Source organism: Talpa occidentalis, unplaced genomic scaffold, assembly GCF_014898055.3.
Source record: "Talpa occidentalis isolate TD23 unplaced genomic scaffold, MPIMG_talOcc4v2.1 talOcc4.12, whole genome shotgun sequence".
Classification (NCBI taxonomy): Eukaryota; Metazoa; Chordata; class Mammalia; order Eulipotyphla; family Talpidae; genus Talpa; species Talpa occidentalis.
Window position 1 is genome coordinate 12,542,151 of NW_023601212.1, and position 19,763 is coordinate 12,561,913.

At 44.6% G+C, this 19,763-nt stretch overlaps 2 protein-coding genes across 3 annotated transcripts in view; one reads left to right on the top strand and one right to left on the bottom strand.

Moving 5' to 3' along the window:
- The window catches only part of BTG4 (BTG anti-proliferation factor 4), a 191,540-nt gene that overhangs the window by 45,445 nt on the left and 126,332 nt on the right, over positions 1-19,763 (bottom strand). The gene's annotated exons all lie outside the window — the stretch shown is intronic.
- Positions 1,504-17,990, top strand: LOC119240657 (layilin-like). Of its 2 annotated transcripts, none has more exons than XM_037505238.1 (7): positions 1,504-1,704; positions 4,911-5,208; positions 9,325-9,482; positions 11,637-11,669; positions 12,239-12,322; positions 15,738-15,837; positions 17,509-17,990. In XM_037505238.1, exons 1-7 carry the CDS (start codon positions 1,620-1,622, stop codon positions 17,870-17,872), a joined length of 1,122 nt encoding a protein of 373 aa, XP_037361135.1. In that variant the 5' UTR covers positions 1,504-1,619; the 3' UTR covers positions 17,873-17,990. The 2 variants fall into 2 exon arrangements, with proteins under 2 accessions (XP_037361135.1, XP_054549060.1); XM_054693085.1 differs by having other exon boundaries at positions 15,741-15,837.

Sequence of the window (19,763 nt, forward strand, 5' to 3'; positions counted from 1 at the left end):
GAAGAGAACAAGGACATGGTAAAGGGTATAACGAGGGGGAAGAATTGAGGTTCTCATTACAGTAATCTACCACATGAGGTTGATTCCATATCTTAACAAAGTCATTGTGAACCAATGGCAAGAGTATCAAAGGGAGAACCAGGACACAATTTAATTATTTGAGCCAAGATAATAACATCTAAGTTATAATAAGTATTGGAATATTGGAAAGAAATCTCTTCCAATTGACATTAAATGCCCAGCTCTCTGCACATTTACATTTGCCTCCTAAAACCTTCACAATTTGCTGAGGGTAACTTTTAGGATTACCAAGAGTTCACTGAAACTTAGGCAAAGGAACTTGCCAGAGTCACAGATATTAGGGATTTGAAGCAGAACATCATATGCCAACTCCAACTTTTCACCATAGCAGTTCTCTCTTTGACAGTTTTGATAATTAGGAATTTCTAGAAAGAATGTGTGATGGATATGAAATATTTTAATTTGGACATAAAAGACATCAAGCCCTAAAAGTCAATCCCCATCCTGCTAATGCTGCTGTTTTCTGCAGTGGTGCAGCTTCCCCATATTATCAGCTGACACTGAAATAAACTCCAACCTGTATTCAGGACTATTTGTCTAGAATTGCAAGTGACTCAAACTTAAACTAAAACCAGAAGTTCGTCACCCACATGCAACCTCTGCTAGCATCATAGCCAACAAGATATAAGGAAAGCAAGAAAATCAGATTTCCCCTCCTTAGTTAGTACCTCTTGGACACCTTATTAATTGAATATATTTGAAAACATTTGTTTATCAAAAGAGGCAAATGTTAAACACAATTATTGTGGGAGTTTGGCAAGGGAGCACATACTGAGGACTGGGTTAGAAAGATTTTTCAGAGGAAAGAGAGTTATACTTTAGGGGAAAGCATGGAGGGAGACAGGTGGGCAATCTCCCTCCACCACCAGTCCAAGGCTGAACAATCATCCCCAACTCCCAACATGCGCTCTGCAAAGCAGTATTTGAGTTCAGGGGCACTTGGTTGCAACTGCAACTCAGCCACCTCTCTCTGCTATCTTCACTGTGCTAAAACTTGCCTGGCCATCAGGCCCACTGTCAACAGGAGACTCTATTCACAGCGCCTAGTCTCTGCCACTGACCCACAGGGCAGAGCCCATGGATCCTGTTGCATCTGTCTACACCAGCAGCACCTGTAGCCACAGGGCTCTCTTCATCAGCTGCAAAAACGCTAGAAGAGGGTTTTCCTGAGCCTTATGCCCTAGGCAAGTGCAGAATCTCCCTGGGAAGCTCGGGGTAGGCTGGGGAGCTGGCTCCCCTTGTCTGCGCTCTCCCCTCCAGCCGGCTGGGCGTCTGGCGCCGCTGAGCTTGCAGAGAAGGCCGTGGGGCAGGGCCAGCCAGCGGGGCTGCCCTCCCTGCAGTGACGTCGGGGGTGGGGAGGGGAGAGGGGCGACCAGCTGGCTCCATGCCGGTCCCGCCTCCTCCTAGTGCCGGCTCCTTGGATCTTCAGGAGATGCTACCGCTGCTGCTGCAGTCGTGGTGCCGACTCTGCTGGTCCGCCCGCGCCATCAGGGTAGCGACCTGCTGTCCGAGGGCCGAGGGCGTACCCGAGCGGGGCCATGCAGCCAGGAGCAGCACCACAGGCCGTGCTGCTGGTCACCGTGCTTGCCGGGCCCTGGGGTGCCACTGGTCGCTTGCTGAGCGGTGAGTGTATGCTCTGGGGCAGAGGCTGGTTACCCAGCTGGGTGGTTACCAGCCAGCTGGACTGATGCACCCAGTGTACCCCAGCAGCTGCTGACCGTCTGCCCCTCCGGGAGCTTCTTCCCTGGCCCTCCATGGAGTGGGTGGGGTTGGCACTCAGTCCTCCAACACTCCCAACTTTTAAGGCAGCAGTAGCTCCATGGTTAAGACCCGAGCTGGGTTCCCTTTGCATCCAGAAATGCTCAAAGTCCACTCTGTCCCCAAATCACTGGGCTTTGGGGGTAAGGAGGCTAGGCAGGGTGGTGGGCTAATGTGCCCCAGCAGGCGACTTTTCCACTCGCTCCACTGAGGGCTGAGCAGGAGTCCTCTTAGGGCGGGCTCACCAATGTCCATGCCCTGTCCAGAGAGACACCAATGTCCATGCCCTGTCCATGCCCTGGGAGAGCTCCTGTCCCTGGCGTCTGTGGGGATACTGAATAGGCTGTTCATGGGAATGTTATTTCGGGGGAGGATGGCAGGATCCAGTGCCTGGAATGAGCGCTTAGAGATCAGGAAAGCAGCCTCGCTGGCGCGGGACAAGCCCCGCCTGGCCGGGAATGACTCTCTCTGCTTCCTTCCTCCCGCCCTGCCGCTCGCTGCAGCCTCGGACTTGGAGCTGAGAGGTATGGTGCTCTGGCTCTTGTCTCTTCCATTTGTTCTGCATGTGGGGAGCAGGAGGGACTGTCCTGTCTCTTTCTCACCCCCTTCACGGGACAGACACGTTGGCCAAGAGAGATGGAGGAGAATGAAACCTCCACGTATTGATTTCTGCCTGCCAAGCTGGTTGAAAGAAACTGAAGTTGGGTTTGGGCTGGGAATAGGGTGCCAGATGCAAAAAAAAAGGGGAGGGAAACTCGGTTGGGACTGCATGCTTTCTGTCCTTGGTCCTGGGGAACAGAGGGCCCTCCTGCCCTTCCCCTTCCTGCCAATGAGAAGAGAAAGGCACTTCCTGAAGGCAGGGGAACCAGATGCAGCCTCGGCCTCCTTCCAGCTCCCTCTTTCTGGCACTTACCAGCTGACCTGGGATGTGTGACCAGGCTGGACAGTTCAGGAAACTGCTCTAAGGTGTTATGTTTTCCCTTGATAATCCAACGTAGAGGAGTGGGGATTGCCTGCAAAGTCCATTCCCGCTTACATTACACTGATGTCCAGCCTTAGAGTTCCTGGGGCTCATATTTTTCTCTGCTGCTTGATTTGGAACCACCTTTAAGGAATCACAGAAGCAGGGCTGGCCCAGATTCCCCCCAGGCAATAGCCCAGCACAGCCTCTTTGGCCAGTGGCCCTGAGTCTCTCTGGCTCACCTTCTTGGTAAGACTGTTCAGTTTCTGAGGTCTCCTAGTTCACAGGTGGATTAATCCTATTCTTTTTTCTATTTAGCAATAGCAGAAGAATGATAGGAAAAGAGAAAAGATGCAAAACTCTTATAACTTGATGCTTATTTAGAATTTATCAAACTATGATAAATAGAAAATAAGAATTCACAAGAGCTTTCTGGATTATCTGTATGCACTCTGTTTCCATTTAGCATTGAAAATGCAGTTAACAATCTGTGGCCTTTTGTCCTATATTCTGGACAATTTGGAAATAATGAATGCTATCTGGCTCCCTACACAGTTGCAAAACAAGTTAGGAAAATGAGAACATTCCATGAGGACTAGGAAGAGGTTCCCAAACCAAAATCCTTCCCCCCTGGCTCTACGGCAGCAATTCACACCCCAAGTCCACAATTTGGCCCTCTCCTGGCAAAGGATTCCTCTTTGTGGAATTTGCTTGTTTGTAGGTCTCGATCCAGAACCAAAGGCTTTGTGCTTCTTTGGGTAGGAACTGGCAGTTGCTTCTGTATCCCAGCCACTAGCATGGTGCCAGCAGAACAAAAGACTAATGAGCTACTCTTTCAGGTGCAACAGGCTTCAAACACCTGACATAAGCCAGAGTGGTGTGCATTTGAGGAAGGTTCAGTATTCACTCCTCAGTGGAATCCCATCCATTTGTCTGAGATACTGTTCAGCCCTTCGGGTGTCAGTCAGAGGAGGCACAGCTCATGCACTCCCAGTACAACCTGAGCCTCGGGTGGAGTGAGGGGTAGGGAGCATGCTCAGATGAGTGGTGAGCAGAACTTTGTGATTAGATCTGGGTTCTGACTCAAGCATTGCTGCTGACAGCTATGTGACCTTAGCTAAATTTCTTAATTTCTCTCAGTCTCAGTTTTCTCTTCAGTAAAACGGGACATGAGCATTATATCAAGGGATTGTTATGAGGGCTCAATGAGATGGAATGTGAGCGTGTAAATGTGAAAGCCCTTAGCATAGTATGGCACCTAGTAAGAACTCAGTAAGCCTTAGCTGTGGTCTATGGACAAGACAAGTAGAAGAAGACCCCATGGATGTAATGCTCTGAGTTCCTTACACCACAGACGGGATGGATTCTCAGTCCTGTCATTAGACAGAGGCTGGAGGGTGGAGGAGCCCAGGTTTGACGTGAAAATGTCTGACTTCCCTGAGGGACCCACCAATCAGAGATCACTCACTTTAAGCCATACTGTCTCCCAAGACTCCCTAATGGCATGAAAGTGTTATTTCTGAAACCATAATCTCCATCTACCTCTCTCTTTTTTTAAAGATTTGATTTTATTTATACAAAAATTGGGGTACAGGCCAGATGTGTGGGAGGGTGAGCAGATTCACCAGAGACAGAGCAGGGAGCAGAGCAGGCAGACAGATGAAATACACTGCTGAGGGGAGCAGCGGGCAAGACAGGAGAGGTCTGCCGCATCACGTGGTTTGCTCCACGGCCAGAGGGATTGAACCGGCACTGCAGAGGCTGCAGACAGCTTCACAGCACTGCGCTCAACTGCCTGCGCCACCAGGGAGGCCCCTCCATCTACCTCTCTTTTAACAACAAAAATATCTGCTTTCAAGAATCTGCAGAAAAAAACAAAGCACAGGGTCCCTACACAATTTAGGCGTTGACGTTCAAATCCCTGCCTCTCCATGTTGGGTTTTAATTTGCTCTGAGAATCCTAACCAACATTGTAGCAGCCCCCTGATGAGTGGTGAGAATTCCCACCCAGGGAGACCTCCACTCCCATGCCACCAAGCCTGCCTGCCCTGGTATACAGGGGAGGGTCAGGAAGAGGGAACTGAAATAAGGTGAATTCTTTTTTCTCTAGGGCAGCAAGTCTGCCGAGGAGGAACACAGAGGCCTTGTTATAAAGTCATTTACTTCCATGATGCTTCCCGAAGACTGAACTTTGAGGAAGCCAGAGCTGCCTGCTGGAGGGATGGGGGCCAGCTCGTCAGCATCGAGTCTGAAGATGAACAGAGACTGATAGAAAAGTTTATTGAAAACCTCCTGGCATCTGATGGTGATTTCTGGATTGGGCTCAGGAGGCGTGAGGAGAAAGTAAGCAACAGCACCGCGTGCCGGGACCTTTATGCTTGGACCGATGGCCGCGCATCGACATTCAGGTAAGTGTGTGGAACCCACAGCAACTAACTCAGTTGACAAAACTCAAAATGATGGAGGCAGCCAATGAGCACAGTGTAGGTCCGTGGAGAGAAGGGCCAGCCAGGCAGAGCCCAGAGAGGACAGCAACACTGGAATAGGCACAGACCAAGCAATGTGGCTTCTATTCAGCGGGGTATAACCCAGAAACATTGTTTCAATGGCACAATCTTTGCAAGGCTTGCAGTCAGTGGTTCTAGTTATCTGGCCTGTTGGCTTGGAATCTCAGGGAGATATTGCAGGTCTACAGGGGCTCAGACTCCAACTAGGGCTCCAGACTATAGGGAATTATGGTGATGGGCAAGAAGTCAGAGTCAAGATCTAATTAAATGGATCAGCCCAGAGGAGACTTAAAAAAGCCCATAGTTTTGCAGGATCTCGACTCTCCTGAATCACAGTATCTCTCATTTCCTACCACCCTGCCACCAGGACATTGCCATCTGCTTTCCCTAAGGAATGTAGTGACATGGACACACCTCAAAACATATCACAATTAAAAGACAGATCTAAGACTAGAAAAATGTAACAAATTTAACAGAATATCTTTCTACAATAAAGAGTTCATGCGTTAATAAAACACTAAAAGTTTATATAAATGAATGAAATCCCCAAGAGATAACAAAGCAGATAGTTCACGAAATAGAAAAATCTAACTGATCGGCAATCCTATGGGAAAAAAAAACTTCAAATTCACTGTCAATCCAAAAAATAAAGATTAAATTAAATATACATATATCTCTATATATTTTGCTGTTACATTTAAGACCCCAGGGCAGCACCTATCACTGTTCACTCATTCTGCTAATCACACCCACATCTTCATCCAAGTTTCAGAAAGAGCTCCCATAAGATTCTGATGGCCCTCTCTTCCTTGGGGGAACTGGAAAAAAGGAAGGTTAGTGGGATGAACTGCACTTCCCACCACTGCACTGGTTCCACCAGTGGTACTTACTGACCTCCCTCCTTTAATGGACAGTCTGGAGTCCCTCAGCCTCTACTCAGAGAGCCTCGATGACTCACCTTGTGGCAGGACCCAGACCACCCTTACCCCTCAGGAGACTGATGCCCCAGTCACCTTGCACTTCTGAGGTGGGATTTACCATCAAAACTGGGCACACAAGTACCAAGAGATAGCCCCCAAATACTGCTGCCCCCACCCCTTGGCTCCCAGGCCTTTGGACTCTTAATCTCAGGTACACTGGATGATGAAAATGTCACTGCATGCTGGAGAACGATGCCCTGTCCTCATACAGCGTTGCCTATAAGCTGGTGCTTCAGCCGTGGTCTCAATAAGCTATTCTGTCATTCTGCTTGGCTGGCAGCTGCAGGATGGTGCAATACACAATGTGACTAGCAAATCCCATGGCTGGGCACCTCCTTTGCTATAAAGTAGGTGCCTTGTTCTGATGAACTGTTACCCAGGTTCCTGTGATGGTTGATGAAACAGTGTGTAAACCTTGGGGTAACAGTGTTCACTAAGGCTGTGAGGCAGGAGAGGCTGACATCAGTAGGCTGCCTCACTTTGTCTCTCTGTCGAGTGCCTCTTCCATGCTTTTAGATACATTCTGGTGGGCTTTTACAGGCAATAGATTCTCATCCTTCATACCCACTTCCATATGCCTATTAATATCACTCCATCCAAGAGCTTCTTATCCCGTCTTCCATTTTCCTCTTTTAAAAAGATTTTCCTGGGCCTCCCCGGTGGTGCAGCGGTTGAGCACTGGGTTGCGAAGCTGCCCGCAGCTTCTGCAGCACCGGTTCGATCCCCGGCCAATGGGTGAGGGTCCCACATGGCGCGCAGACCTCTCCTGCCACCGCTGCTCCCCTCAGCAGTGTACTTCGGTCCTTCTGCCTGCTCTGATCTCTGCTCTGACTCTGGTGAATTCTCTCACCCTCCCGCACTTCTGACTGTACCCAGTGCTTGTATAAATAAATAAATAAATCTTTAAAAAAAAAAAACAAAACTGCAAAGTTGCTAGCTTCCATTAAAAAAAAAAAAAAAATTCCTCCTGATCAGCTGTCCCAGCTCTCCGCCTCACATACTCTAACCTCTCATAACCTCTTCTTCAATACAAAGTGGTTTGTGCTACTCTAGTATCATCCTTCAGGATCTGCCTGGCTTGGGCAGAAGCCAGATTAATGAATTAAATAGAGATATGACAGAGAATACCACCCTTATATTCTCTAGATCTGTGAGGGTGACACTTCTTTTTTTCAGCTTCCCCTGGATAAAACACTGTTTCTTATTTACTGTTTTGGAGAGAATGGAGAAGAGCACAGTTTCAGAGGCTTCCACTGGCCCTTCTCCATCATTATAGCTCTCATCCCATCAGCTAAGGAAACAGAGTGGGTCTATGCCAACTAGCAAATATGTCTATTCAATTCGCATACTGGGGGACTAAGGAATGACCACTGAAAGGTCCCCCTGTCAGCTGGTCCCAGGCCAGAACTCCACTTAAAACCTGGCCTCAATATGCTCCTCCTGTAGTGGGAAACCTTGATGAGACCTCAAGTCTTTGGGTATTGATGTCAACTTGTACCCTTTATCTTCTAGTCCTTGTAATATATGGCATTCCCCTTTTCTTAGTGCATGTTACTCAATTAATGACCATAGGCTCCCCAAGGGAGAACAGGGGAAAATATTACCCTGTGCACCTGCAGGGTGTTGCAATGTCCTTCCTGGGAAGCTGGCCTCTCCTATCAGTGAGTTTCATACCTGAAAGCTGGCTCAGGGCCAGAAACTAGATGCCAGACATAATATTCCACCCATCCTACTATGTCTGCGAAATGGAACCACATAAAGGCATAAGATAAGGCCTATTGGAAAGAGAAGAAGCAAGCAAGTCAAGGTAGGGGATCTACCAAAAGGGTTGAAAATTGGGCTGGAGGAAGGCCAGAGCCCGGCCTCAGCTAGGCCCCCAGGTGTCCAGGCAGTGTTCAAGAAGTGCTGCAAGTTCAGCTGTTGTCCAGGCTCCTTCCCCTCAGTGGTTGCAGCAAAGGATCTTCCTTTTAGTGGACAGCAACACAGGACTCCATCAGAGCTGACTTGGGGGTGTTATGAGGAGATCTGCCTTTTAGTTCTCTCTATGGAGAAGCTCTAACGAGCTAAGCAGAGCAGCAAAGCCTAGTTCAATCATATGAGCGTCAAGGTTGGAGGAAAACAGCTCAGGTCGGTAACGAACCAGGCCGACTACAAATCAGCCCTGAGACAATGCACTGAGGAGGGGGACGGGATGCTTACAACAATTAGACGGTCTATGGGATCCCCGGCTTTAAGCTGGCACATACACACCCAACTTGGTGGCAGCACCATTTAACTCCAAGTATCAGTGGATAGTGGAACTGAGGCTGCTAATGCACCCCATCCAGTAACTATGGAGACAAAGACAAGAAATCTGGCAGCAGGGATTGATAGAGGGGCTCATCAGCCTGATGAAGTGGAAACAAATGAAACACTGGAAAAGACTTCCTGGGCTTCCTACTCATGTCCCCACACTCAAAGGGGCTGCTTTGACAGCCCCTACATTTTGGAAAGTCTTGCTCACATACTAGAATTTTCCAACTACTTCCCAGGGTTAGGGAAGCAGTTATGGCCATTGATAAGGAGAGGGAGATGAGAAAAAGGCAAGCTCCGGGTAAGATAAACCATGCCTCTTCTCAGCATCTGGAGGGTTGGGGGAGAGAGAGAGAGAGAGAGAGAGAGAGAGAGAGAGAGAGAGAGAGAGAGAGAGAGAGAGAGAGAGAGAGGAGAAACAAAATCTAATTAGCAAAAAATCAGAAAGAAATAAGATCTCCAGACTCGCCCTGCTGGCTGCTCTTTCTCACAGTTACTTTATGGACATCATAGGGTCATCTACTCCCCCCACCCCTTGCAAAGAGGTTGTAGCAAATGTCAGATGATTTACTGTGATGTGCATATTAGAAAGGATGTGGCTCAGCTGGTTGACAGGACTTCCTCCTAATCTCTGTATCATGCTCTAAAGTAGAACCTTCAGTTCATGGCTCCAGGGAGCTGGGTGGGAGAAGAAGGCTTTGAAGTCTTGGGGTATCTTTCTCCATTTCTGGCCCCTTTCCTACAGGAACTGGTATGTGGATGAGCCTTCCTGCGGCAGTGAGGTCTGCGTGGTCATGTACCATCAGCCATCAGCACCTGCTGGCATCGGGGGTCCCTACAGGTTCCAATGGAATGATGACCGATGCAACATGAAAAACAATTTCATTTGCAAATATTCCGATGGTAATGAATCCTCTTTCAAGTTATGTGACCGGATTCTTGTCCTCTTCTCATTTCATAAGCAGCTGCTAGCTCTGAAAATGTGTTAATATGGTCTCTGAAAAAGTTTATGGCAAATGTGGGCAATGTGAAACATCTGGAATTCTCATCAAGAGAAATGCAGTAACACCTCATGAGCCATAATTCTACCAATGGAAGGGGTACCAGATGCTACCTGAAGGGATGAAGAAAAGAAAGGGTCTAATTTATGTATGAGAGGGCAAGAATTATGAGAATTTCAGGAAATGAAATGCCCTCTAAGTGGACAGTCACAAATTCTTATTCTTTCCATATGGGAAGTTAGCTGTGGGTGCTTGGAATAAAGAAGAAAGATGAAAGGAAAGCTGCTCATTGTACCTGCAAGTCTTCTAACCACCATGAGATTATTTTCTGGAACTTTAAGGAGTCAGAATAATAAGGTAGATAATAAAGTACACCAACTTCATTAGCTTGGACAGACAGCAGGTTACACTCCCTGGTCATCCCGAATATACGCCTTGCAAATTCAACTGGCACTTGCCTCTAGATTTGTTCAATGTTTTGAACTGGCTACAAGCCCAAAGTGTCACTCTGCCAGAATGTCCCTCCTCCATGATAACTGACTTAGATCTAAACACAAAGTGATTTTTGAACTGTTCCTGAAGTTTCTCATCTCCCCAAAGACAAATGCTTGGCCCCTATTTTGCATCCTTTCCTGACAGGAATAGAACCATCTGTTAGTTAGATCTGGTTGGGGAGTAGATAATCCTGTCATTTTAAAATTGTTTGTCTGTGACTGTGTTGTTGCTGCAATGCTTGTGCTAAAAGGTGTTTTTCTACCTTCTTCACCCTCTGAAATGAAATCTTTCCAGAGACCTGACCCTCCCCACCAAAGAGAGTTGTTTCCAGCAAGGAGGTTACAAAAACTGTAGCTGGTTTAGTGGGTCCCCTTTACTGAAGAATGAAAGCAAGGCATTGTCACAAGCTGGCTCTCCAGCGCTTCTGTTAACTCTCTCCTGCTAGCTTCAGGATTTAAAATGCCATACTTTTAAAACATTTTTTAAATGTGAGATTTTGACATTTCCTCAGCCTTTTATTTTTGAAATTCAAACCTGGTTTGTTTGTCTTTTAATCATATTTGTTATTACTTTTGCTTAGTATCTGAATCCCAGAGGGAAAAAGATGGCACACGCAGAGGAATTTAAGGAGGAGAGTATCATAGAAGGATATTTGCAGGAGGACAGGCAAAGAGTCTGAGATGGTGAAGTGCCTAGGGACTAGCTACAATGGGAAGCTGTTACCACTCCCCAGTCTTGAGGAGCAAGGGGATTAGCAGACCCTCACGAAAGCATGAAGTTATAGTGGAGCTACCCAAGGAGCTACATAGCCAGAGGATGAGGCTACTATCAACCCTGGTGACTGGGAAGGAGGCAGAGAGAATAAATACCAGGCCCTCCCTCTCCTTCTATCCTCTAATTTCCTGTTTCTGCCCCATTGGTTAAGTTCAATCAGAAGCCAAAGGACAAGAGCACCCCAATGACACCATCCATAGAGGTCAGCCTCCCAGGACACAGAGAGGGACAGAGAATAGACCCAGGAGGGACAGGGGCACATGGAGAAAAATGAGCACATTGCCTTTACATGGCTACCATTCCTCCAGATAAGTCTACACACCTCAACATGCTATAAAAGAATGGACACAATGAGACTCTTGCCTCTCTGGTCTGAATTCTCACAACTCTTCCTCCTGTCCCCTGCCTGATCCCCTTTGCACTCTATGAAGTTCCCCCAAGAGCGCTTAATTGCTATTTCTAGTGCTTGCAACATCCCCACTCCCTTCCCAGTTAACTCACTCTCACCTTTCAAATTCAGGCTAAATATTACCTTCTCTGTAACAACTAAGAGGAACAGGTAATCTTGGATTGGACGATGGATGGTGATGTTCTATAAAGGACATTAGTAGGACAATTGGAAGAATTTGAATGAGGGCTGCAGATCAGCTGATAGAATATTAATGTAGATTTTTTGGTGTGTACTGTGGCTATGTATGAGCAAATAAACAGATGCCATGCTTTGGCCAGTTTTATTAAGGTGGCATGGAAATTTAGTTACCTTCATTTTTGTTTCTTTCTGCTACAGAGAAACCAACAGCTCCTTCTACAAGGCCAGGAGGTAAGCCCTTTGAGATTTGGATTCATTTGGGCTATTTCACAGCCTCTCTTCACAGGTTTAGTACCACAGGTTCTTTAAACTAAATTATTCAATTGAAAGACCGCTGGTGTTAAAGGAGACCATTTGCACAGGTAGATGGCACAAGTAGCTGTTGAATCTAACTTTCTAGTGCTGCCTATTTCTCTCAAAGCCAAAAAACAACAGTTGCAAATACATTTGGGGGTATTACTCATCATTATTGACTCTATAAAAGGAATGATTCGATCTAGAGACAAGAAGAGAGCCAAACTGGTAACTGATAATTCGAGAAGGGAGTTATTGGCCTTCCTTTGGCACTGCACTACTTTATGTCTCTTGATGCCAGTGGCCTGTTGATTGTTTCAGGACCTGATTCTTGGCAGCAAAAGTCTCATCAGGAAGAATTAAACCTCGAGGTCAGCAAATCCGCCTTAACCTTTCTGTGTTTATAAATGTCTCTGGTCACGCTGCTGCCGCTTTTTGATAGGATGCCAGAAATATCTGGATTATGATGCCTTTCTCCAGGTTCTCAAGTCTGCATGTCTCTCCAGGTGCAGGGCCAAAGGCAGTAACACCCATGCTTCCAGGAGACACACGGAAAGAAGATGCCAAAGAAACACTTAAAGAAAATAAAGGTTATGTGTTGAACCTGGGAAGGGCAGATAATGGGACTCTCTGGATCACAGTTTCCCCTACTTCGCTTTGTCCCAAAGCTACTTAAAAAATGGAACTAGTCAGGGTATCTGTGACTTTGCAAAAATTGTGTTGTGTTAAATTGATTTACCAGTGAAATATGCAGATGGAGCTATCCTAAGATGATTGGGAGAGATTTGACTAGACAGGAGGTGAAAAATCTGCATGAAGACTGAGCCTCCAAGTTATGGGGTGGGGGAGCTGAAAAGGAAGGGGAAGAGGGTAGTGAGGGGAGACAAGGAAGGAGTAAGAGATTGGATAAGGAGAAATAAGAGCAGAAAGACCCAGGCCAGAAGCATAATGTCCATGATTAATACTCACTAGTGAAACAAATAGATAAAATGGGCAAAAATGTTTTTAAAAGCTTAATCATAAAAGATAAAAGAAAATGGGCTAATAAATTGGCGGTGCTAATGAACTTTCAACTTCAACTCTCACCTTGAGTTTCAAGAGGGATACCTGGATTTTTCTCACTGGACAATTTTTAAAAATCACTAAATTTCTCTGTGCTTCAGTTCAACCATTTGCATAATGAAAGTAATATTTTTCTCACATACCTAAAAGCACTACTACTCTATAAGATGAAATTGAATATTGCAATACTAAATCCAATTTTGATACTAGACCCTACAGGTTAAGAGCTCAGTCCGCAATAAGACTGGCCTCATTTCAGGTATCAGCCACAAGTTCAAGTTCAGAGGCTCTCAGGACATCCACAATTCTCATCTACAAATCCAGAGGGCGCCCACAATCCCCCCAGGTTCAATAATTCACTAGAACAACTCAGAGAACTCAGAAAAACACTGTACTTATAATTATGCTTTGTTATATAGGATACAAACCAGGACCAGCTAAGTGAAGAAACACATAGGATAAGATCTGGGAGAGTCCTAAAAATGGGGAGCTTCCATGTCCTCTCCCTGTGAATTCATTGTCACCCTCCTGGTACATCAGTGTTTTTCACCAATCAGATAGCTCCATTGAGCTTTGGTGTGCAGAGATGTTACTGAGATGTCATTACATGACTGAGCTGATTACTGGCTATGTGATCAAACTTGATCTCTAGGCCAAACTCCCATCCTACCAGCCCTCATCCTGAGACATCTCCTTAGGGTAAACTCTTGATATGATCTTGAGCCATTCCTAAATAGCATAGCCACTGCTGTCACTTGGGAAATTCCAAAGAATCTCCCTCCCTCCAGGAACCAGAGAAAAGAGCCATTCAGATTATTCATTATCCAACAAATATAATGTATGAAGATGCTTTTTGAAAAAAGTATAAAGCACTGTGTAAATGTGGGCAGTACTAAATTGCTCATTGTAACTGTGATGGGATGTAAAGTGGGTTTTATTTTAGGTTTTTGTTCTGTTTAGTTTTAGGTTTTTAGCTTCATGGGGGTGAAAAAAGGCAATAGCCCCTGGGTGCTCAGGAATTATAAGCCAGTGGAAGTAGCAAAAGAGTCAGTCCTCAATCCTTGATTGCTCTCAAAGTCCCTTAAGGAAAATTTGTCTGGTTCTAAATTTTAAAGGACAAGAAAAAGCCATGATGACAGGCCTTGTTTTCTTTTGTTGTTGTTGTTGTTGAGGTAACATTAGAACACTGTAGCAGCAGACCCTTCAGGTGTGTGTTACCATACCACACCCACCACCATGGTACCCATAGCCCTCCACCATCATCCATTAGGCCCTCTCACTTTGTCTTCTCTCCCTTCTGGCAGCTTCAGTTCCACGGTAATATTTCTAGGGTTTATTATTGGTTTGATTTTGTATGACCTTTTGTTTTGTTTCTCTGTATTCCACATGTAAGTGAAACCATCAGTACTTTCTCCTTCTGAGTTATTTCATCCCCTCCAGTTCCAAGACAGCAAATCTTTTTTTTTTTTTAATCTTAAATTTTATTTTTATATTCCCCCATACAATTGCAAACGCCCCATTCTGACCCCAATCCTTCCCCTCCCGCCCCCCACCCCCCAAAAAGTGTCTCTGGTTCATAGTTTTTTGTTGATTTTGATTTTCACTTTCTTATATTCATTTTCCTGGTCCCTTATTTAAGTTTTCTAGATTCCTGCTATGAGTGAGACCATCCGGTATTTTTCTTTTTCTTTTTGGCTTATTTCGCTGAGCATGATCCCTTCCAGCGCCATCCATGTTGCTGCAAATTGCATGTGTTTATCTTTTTTGAATGCTGAGTAATATTCCATGGTATATATGTACCATATCTTCTTGATCCAGTCATCTACTTTTGGGCATTTGGGTTGTTTCCAAAGCTTAGCTATTGTAAACAGTGCTGCTATAAACATAGGGGTGCAGGTACTCTTTGGAATTAATGTTTCTGTGTCCTTTGGGTAAATACCTAGGAGTGGAATTGCTGGATCATATGGAAGCTCTATGTTTAGTAGGTCCAGAAATCTCCACACAGCTCTCCATAGTGGTTGGACCAGTTTGCACTCCCACCAACAGTGCAGAAGAGTTCCTTTTTCTCCACACCCTCGCCAACATTTGTTGTTGCTAGTTTTTTTAATATGTGCCATTCTCACTGGTGTGAGATGGTATCTCATGGTAGTTTTGATTTGCATTTCCCTGATTACAAGTGATGTTGAACATTTTTTCATATGTCTGTTGGCCATTTGCATTTCCTCTTCAGAGAAGTTTCTTTTTAGCTCTTCTGCCCATTTTTTGACTGGATTATTTTCTTTGTTGTTGCTGAGTCTCATCAGCTCTTTGCAGATTTTTGTGATCAGTCCTTTATCATTAGTGTTGGGTGCAAAAATGTTCTCCCAGTTGGTGGGGTTTCTCTTTGTTTTTGTTATTGTCTCTTTTGCTAAGACAGAAAATCTTTAAGTGTTGTTCACGGTCACTGTTCATGGGCCTAACTGAATTTATTAGTCATAGTCAGAATTGGTGGGAAGGTTCTCCAGGCTGACTCATGGGTTGTGAGTGACTGTCTATTTCCTGGCAAAAACTGAGACTCTTGTCTTGTTTCTTTTTCCCTCCTGCTCCCTTTGCCCATTGTGGGAAGTGCCTGGTCTTTAGAGTAAAAGGCACCAACACTGCTTTGTTAAGGGAAAGGAAGGCAAGAAAAGCATCTCCTTCCTCTGAAAACAACTGAATTAATAGAAGTTCCCTTCTGATATTTTGCAAGAGGCCCAAAAATTTTAGTTTCTTTTCTTTATTACTTCAGATAATGGGAGTGGTAAAAAAAAAAAAACTCATTTATTGAAAGTGAAAGACTTTGCTAACTAGTATTGTATAGGAAAGCACTCTTCGGAATACTCTGTGTTGATAAGCCTTTTCTATACCTGTTTTGAAGCACCTAGAAATATCACCAATGCTGATCATGTGTTTTTTTCTTTTCAGAAGCTGCCTTGAATATTGCCTATATCCTGATACCCAGCATCCCCCTTGCTCTCCTCCTTGTGGTCTTCACAGTTGTATGTTGGGTTTGGAGCTGTAGGAGGCAAGTACATCCTTCATCGTGTAAACCTCTGTGTCTTCTGAACTCTGAGATCTGGGCATGGCCCAGTTTGTTTCACTAAAAGTTATAGTAGCTGCAAGAGAATGGTGACTGCAGATTGGAGAGTAATTTCTGTGTGTCTCAGGGCCTTCAGAAGTACTAAGCTTTTGTGCTGAGTTGTGATTGAGAGTATGATCTTAGACTCTTTTGTTTTGTGTGGGTGGAAGATTTTGAACCATTAGAGGGGTGAAACTGTTCTGTACACTTCCTGTGTTCCCACACATCACTCAGCTCTTGGGAATGTATGTTCTCACTGAAAAGTTTTGTTGAGCGAGTAAAGGAATGAATAGTGAATAGTATGAAGAACAACTGTTTTCAAAGAATTTTAATAAATGTCTGAAACCAAGGCACCTAATTCAAAATGAAATAACCAAATCCTTTAAAATTTTTAGTTGAGTTTTCATTGACTATACAAGTTTTGATTGCTACAAATTCACTACACTAAGTCACCTAGAGCACCTCTATTTATGAATCACAAGTAATTGTTTTGGAGGTACCCAGAGACCTTCTCAGTTAACTTGTACTCCCCATCATGGTATACATGAAAGAAGACTGGTAGTCCCACTACACAACAGGAAAATCCAGATCTAGTTTGAAATTCGACTCCTTTTGATGATTAATTTAAGATGAATTGGTAAGATTCCAATGTAGAAGCTACTTCATTTAATAATAACTTCCTAATAGGATTATGATAAGGATTTAAGCAGGAAATACAAGCAGAATAGGCATTAGTTAGCATTCAAAAATGTCTGCTATCATTATGATCATTTTTATTATTTCCTTTTCATCAAAAAATTGAATTCAGTTCAAAAAATTACAAATGTATTTTCCAACTGCTTGCTCTGCAGTTGGTTCTCAATTTCCCTTCCTTACCCTCTCTATTTAGTGCCCCACCATCATCTGGGAATTGTGTTTCTCTGTCTTAGGGATTTTTAACCTCCTTTGTGCCAAAGACCCTATAGCAGTCTGGTGAAGTCTATGGACCTCTTCCCAGAATTATATTTTTAATGCATAAAATAAAATACATTGGATTACAAGGGAAGCAATTATACATCTGATAGTTTCAAAAAGCTTTCCAATAGTGAACATGTGCTACAGTACTACACATGCTTCTTTTAATGTTTCTTTATTTAGTCCAAGTTATAATTGCTATAATTTTGATGTAGAGTGAGCTTAACATATTTTAAGGCATCTACACTAATTGTGATATGAGATAAAACATCTGATTTCTGTCAGTGATCATATCAAGAATATTACTCATCCTACTCTGGTATATTGCCTACATTCATAATTGAAGGACAGGCTAACTTTCACTCATGAGTTCTTAAAATGGAGTATGATTCCCCATCCAGTTCAATTCAAGAATGCTCTGGGGTATCTGGGGAGCCCTGTCCTATACCCTGCCAGCGGGGAATGATAGATACACAGTCTCTTTGGACACAGCATCATTTTCCTGTTTTGCTCCCACTGCAGCCCAAAGTCCTGTAAGTTTAGGCAGGGAGAAAGGCTGTGCATGCCTGCTGGGGATGGCTTCCTCTGGCCTGCACAGGAAGCACCAGCATGCTCACAATCCCCTTGTCTAAAATACTCAGCCCTGGTTTTCTGCCCTCCTAGGAGACGGGAACAGCCTGACCCCAGCACAAAGGAGCCGCACACCATCTGGCCCACTGCTCACCAAGGGAACAGCCCCAACCTCGAGGTTTACAATGTTATACGAAAACAAAGTGAAGCTGACTTAGCTGAGACCCGACCAGACCTGAAGAACATTTCATTCCGAGTGTGTTCAGGAGAAGCCACATCCGATGACTTGTCTTATGACTATGACAACGTGGCCGTAAACCCATCTGAAAGCGGATTCGTGACCCTGGCAAGTGTGGAGAGTGGCTTTGTGACCAATGACATTTACGAGTTCTCCCCAGAACGAACGGGGAGGAGCAAGGAGTCTGGATGGGTGGAAAATGAAATATATGGTTACTAAGGCGCATGGGGAAAGCTTGAAGAATGAGAAAGAAAAGAGAAGTAAAATTCTCCTATATTCTATTAGGAAAACATTCAGATCTATGGCGATGTCACATCGGGTCCAGGGGTACGCATGTGGTCCCTCTAGCCCCTGTTGGATTCCCAAGTTTGGGCTGTATTTCTTGCACAACCTGACCTATGAGAAAGCACTTTATCAAGAGTAAAAAATAAATGTCAACTGACTGGTTGTATCTGGCTTTCCAGAGCCTGTGCTACTGTGAGCAGGAATAAGGCAGTAGCCCTATGGCTTGAAGACCCATCACCGGGGTCTGTGTTTTGATGTCCATGGCAGAGCACAAGATCACAAAGAGACAGAAATTACAGGCTCCCAGGCAGGCCTGCGCATCAGCAATTCTTATCTGGTTTTTTTGTAAAGAATCAAATCAAATCAAAAGCAGGAAACAGAATGCTGGTGAGTCTGTGTCTGCAGTCCTTCCTCTGCTGCAGCCTCAGGGGACCCTTATTTCTTTCTCCTGACAGCCATATTTAGAAATCTCCAACTCGGAAATACTTTAGAAACAAAAAATGAATTTTGAGCCTCAATCTCTCGGCTCATGTTCCCAGTCTTGATGTTGCAAGTTCTTCTGTTGGCTAATGCCATGTACAGCAACCTAAATCATTTTTACTAATAACAGTTCTGCCTTTTTGTTTTAGGGAGCAAATTCAAATGGTTTGGACTCAAATCCAAAGAAAAGTTTCTTGGCCTAACATCAGTCATTCATACAATGAAGGTCGATGGCCATTATTTAAATCACTGGCAGCCTCCCTCTATCAGCTTAATAATCTATTTTAACCACATCTCATCTATCTTACTTTTGAAAAGCTTGTAACTTTGCTTCCCATCTGGAGTCCCAAAGTAGAGAGTAAGCTAGACTGGGTCAGAATAGTCTAAATGTGGTGGGTTGTAAACATGGCCCAATTACCTGTGCGACTATGGCAAAGAACAGTGTGTGGAGAACAAAACATCTTTCATACCTGCTGTGGACAGGCAGGTTTTGTGGGGTGACATTTCCAGCAAAAACAGTGATCACGTGTTCTGAAGCACTCATCACTCAAAAAATGCCCGAGGTCCTATTTTGTTTCAAACCCACTGGCTCTAGGATCCTTCATTACAGCATCAGGGGACCTGTGTGGTCTCCTTATCCTTCCCTGTGCCTCTCTGCCTTGGCCCCTGTTCCACAGCAAGTTCTTTGAGGGCAGAAATCCTACACCCTCACCTCCTATACCCAACACAGCATAAGCATTATTTGTCGAACAGATGAATGATTCATCTTTTAGCTTGAGGGAAAACAGCCTAAGAATTTCAATTTGAAAATCTCGTTATATTTATTTACCAAACATATAGGAGGTAACTGAGTTATTTTTGTTTGAAAGGCACTCCTACCGCCTAGGGAAAAGGAAGAAGCATGGTAACAGATAAACAGAAGTTGGTGAATTGTGTTAACAACTTTTAATCAGGTCACTAAAAGTTGAAACGAGGACCCCTTCTTCAGACTGTAATCAGAGTCAGCGCTCCAGCATCGGCCCTTTGTGGCTGATGTGTTATCTCCGTGGAGCCCACAGAGAGTTTCGTTATGTTTACAGACAGTCTTCCCCTGGATTTAAAGTACTCAATTTCCTTTTTCCTCCTCAGAGTTACTAGCCTGAATTTACCCAACTCCATTTCTGCCTCTGACAATAACATTTCATTAATTTACAAACATTGGTTAAATGTTCAGTGTTTATGTTCAAATTGAACATTGAGTTTATTCATCCAGGGATTGTTTGAAGATTGAGCGAACCTGTTTCATCTCTTCGAAGCACAGTCCCCAGCCTTTTTTCCCTTTGTGACATATACAAGAGAGGAAATG

Coding starts and splice junctions, on each gene's coding strand:
- LOC119240657 (XM_037505238.1), top strand. CDS start 1,620: ATGCAGCCAGGAGCAGCACCACAGGCCGTGCTGCTGGTCACCGTGCTT. Junction 9,483..11,636: donor CATTTGCAAATATTCCGATG/GTAATGAATCCT, acceptor TTTCTGCTACAG/AGAAACCAACAGCTCCTTCT. Junction 15,838..17,508: donor TGGGTTTGGAGCTGTAGGAG/GCAAGTACATCC, acceptor CTGCCCTCCTAG/GAGACGGGAACAGCCTGACC.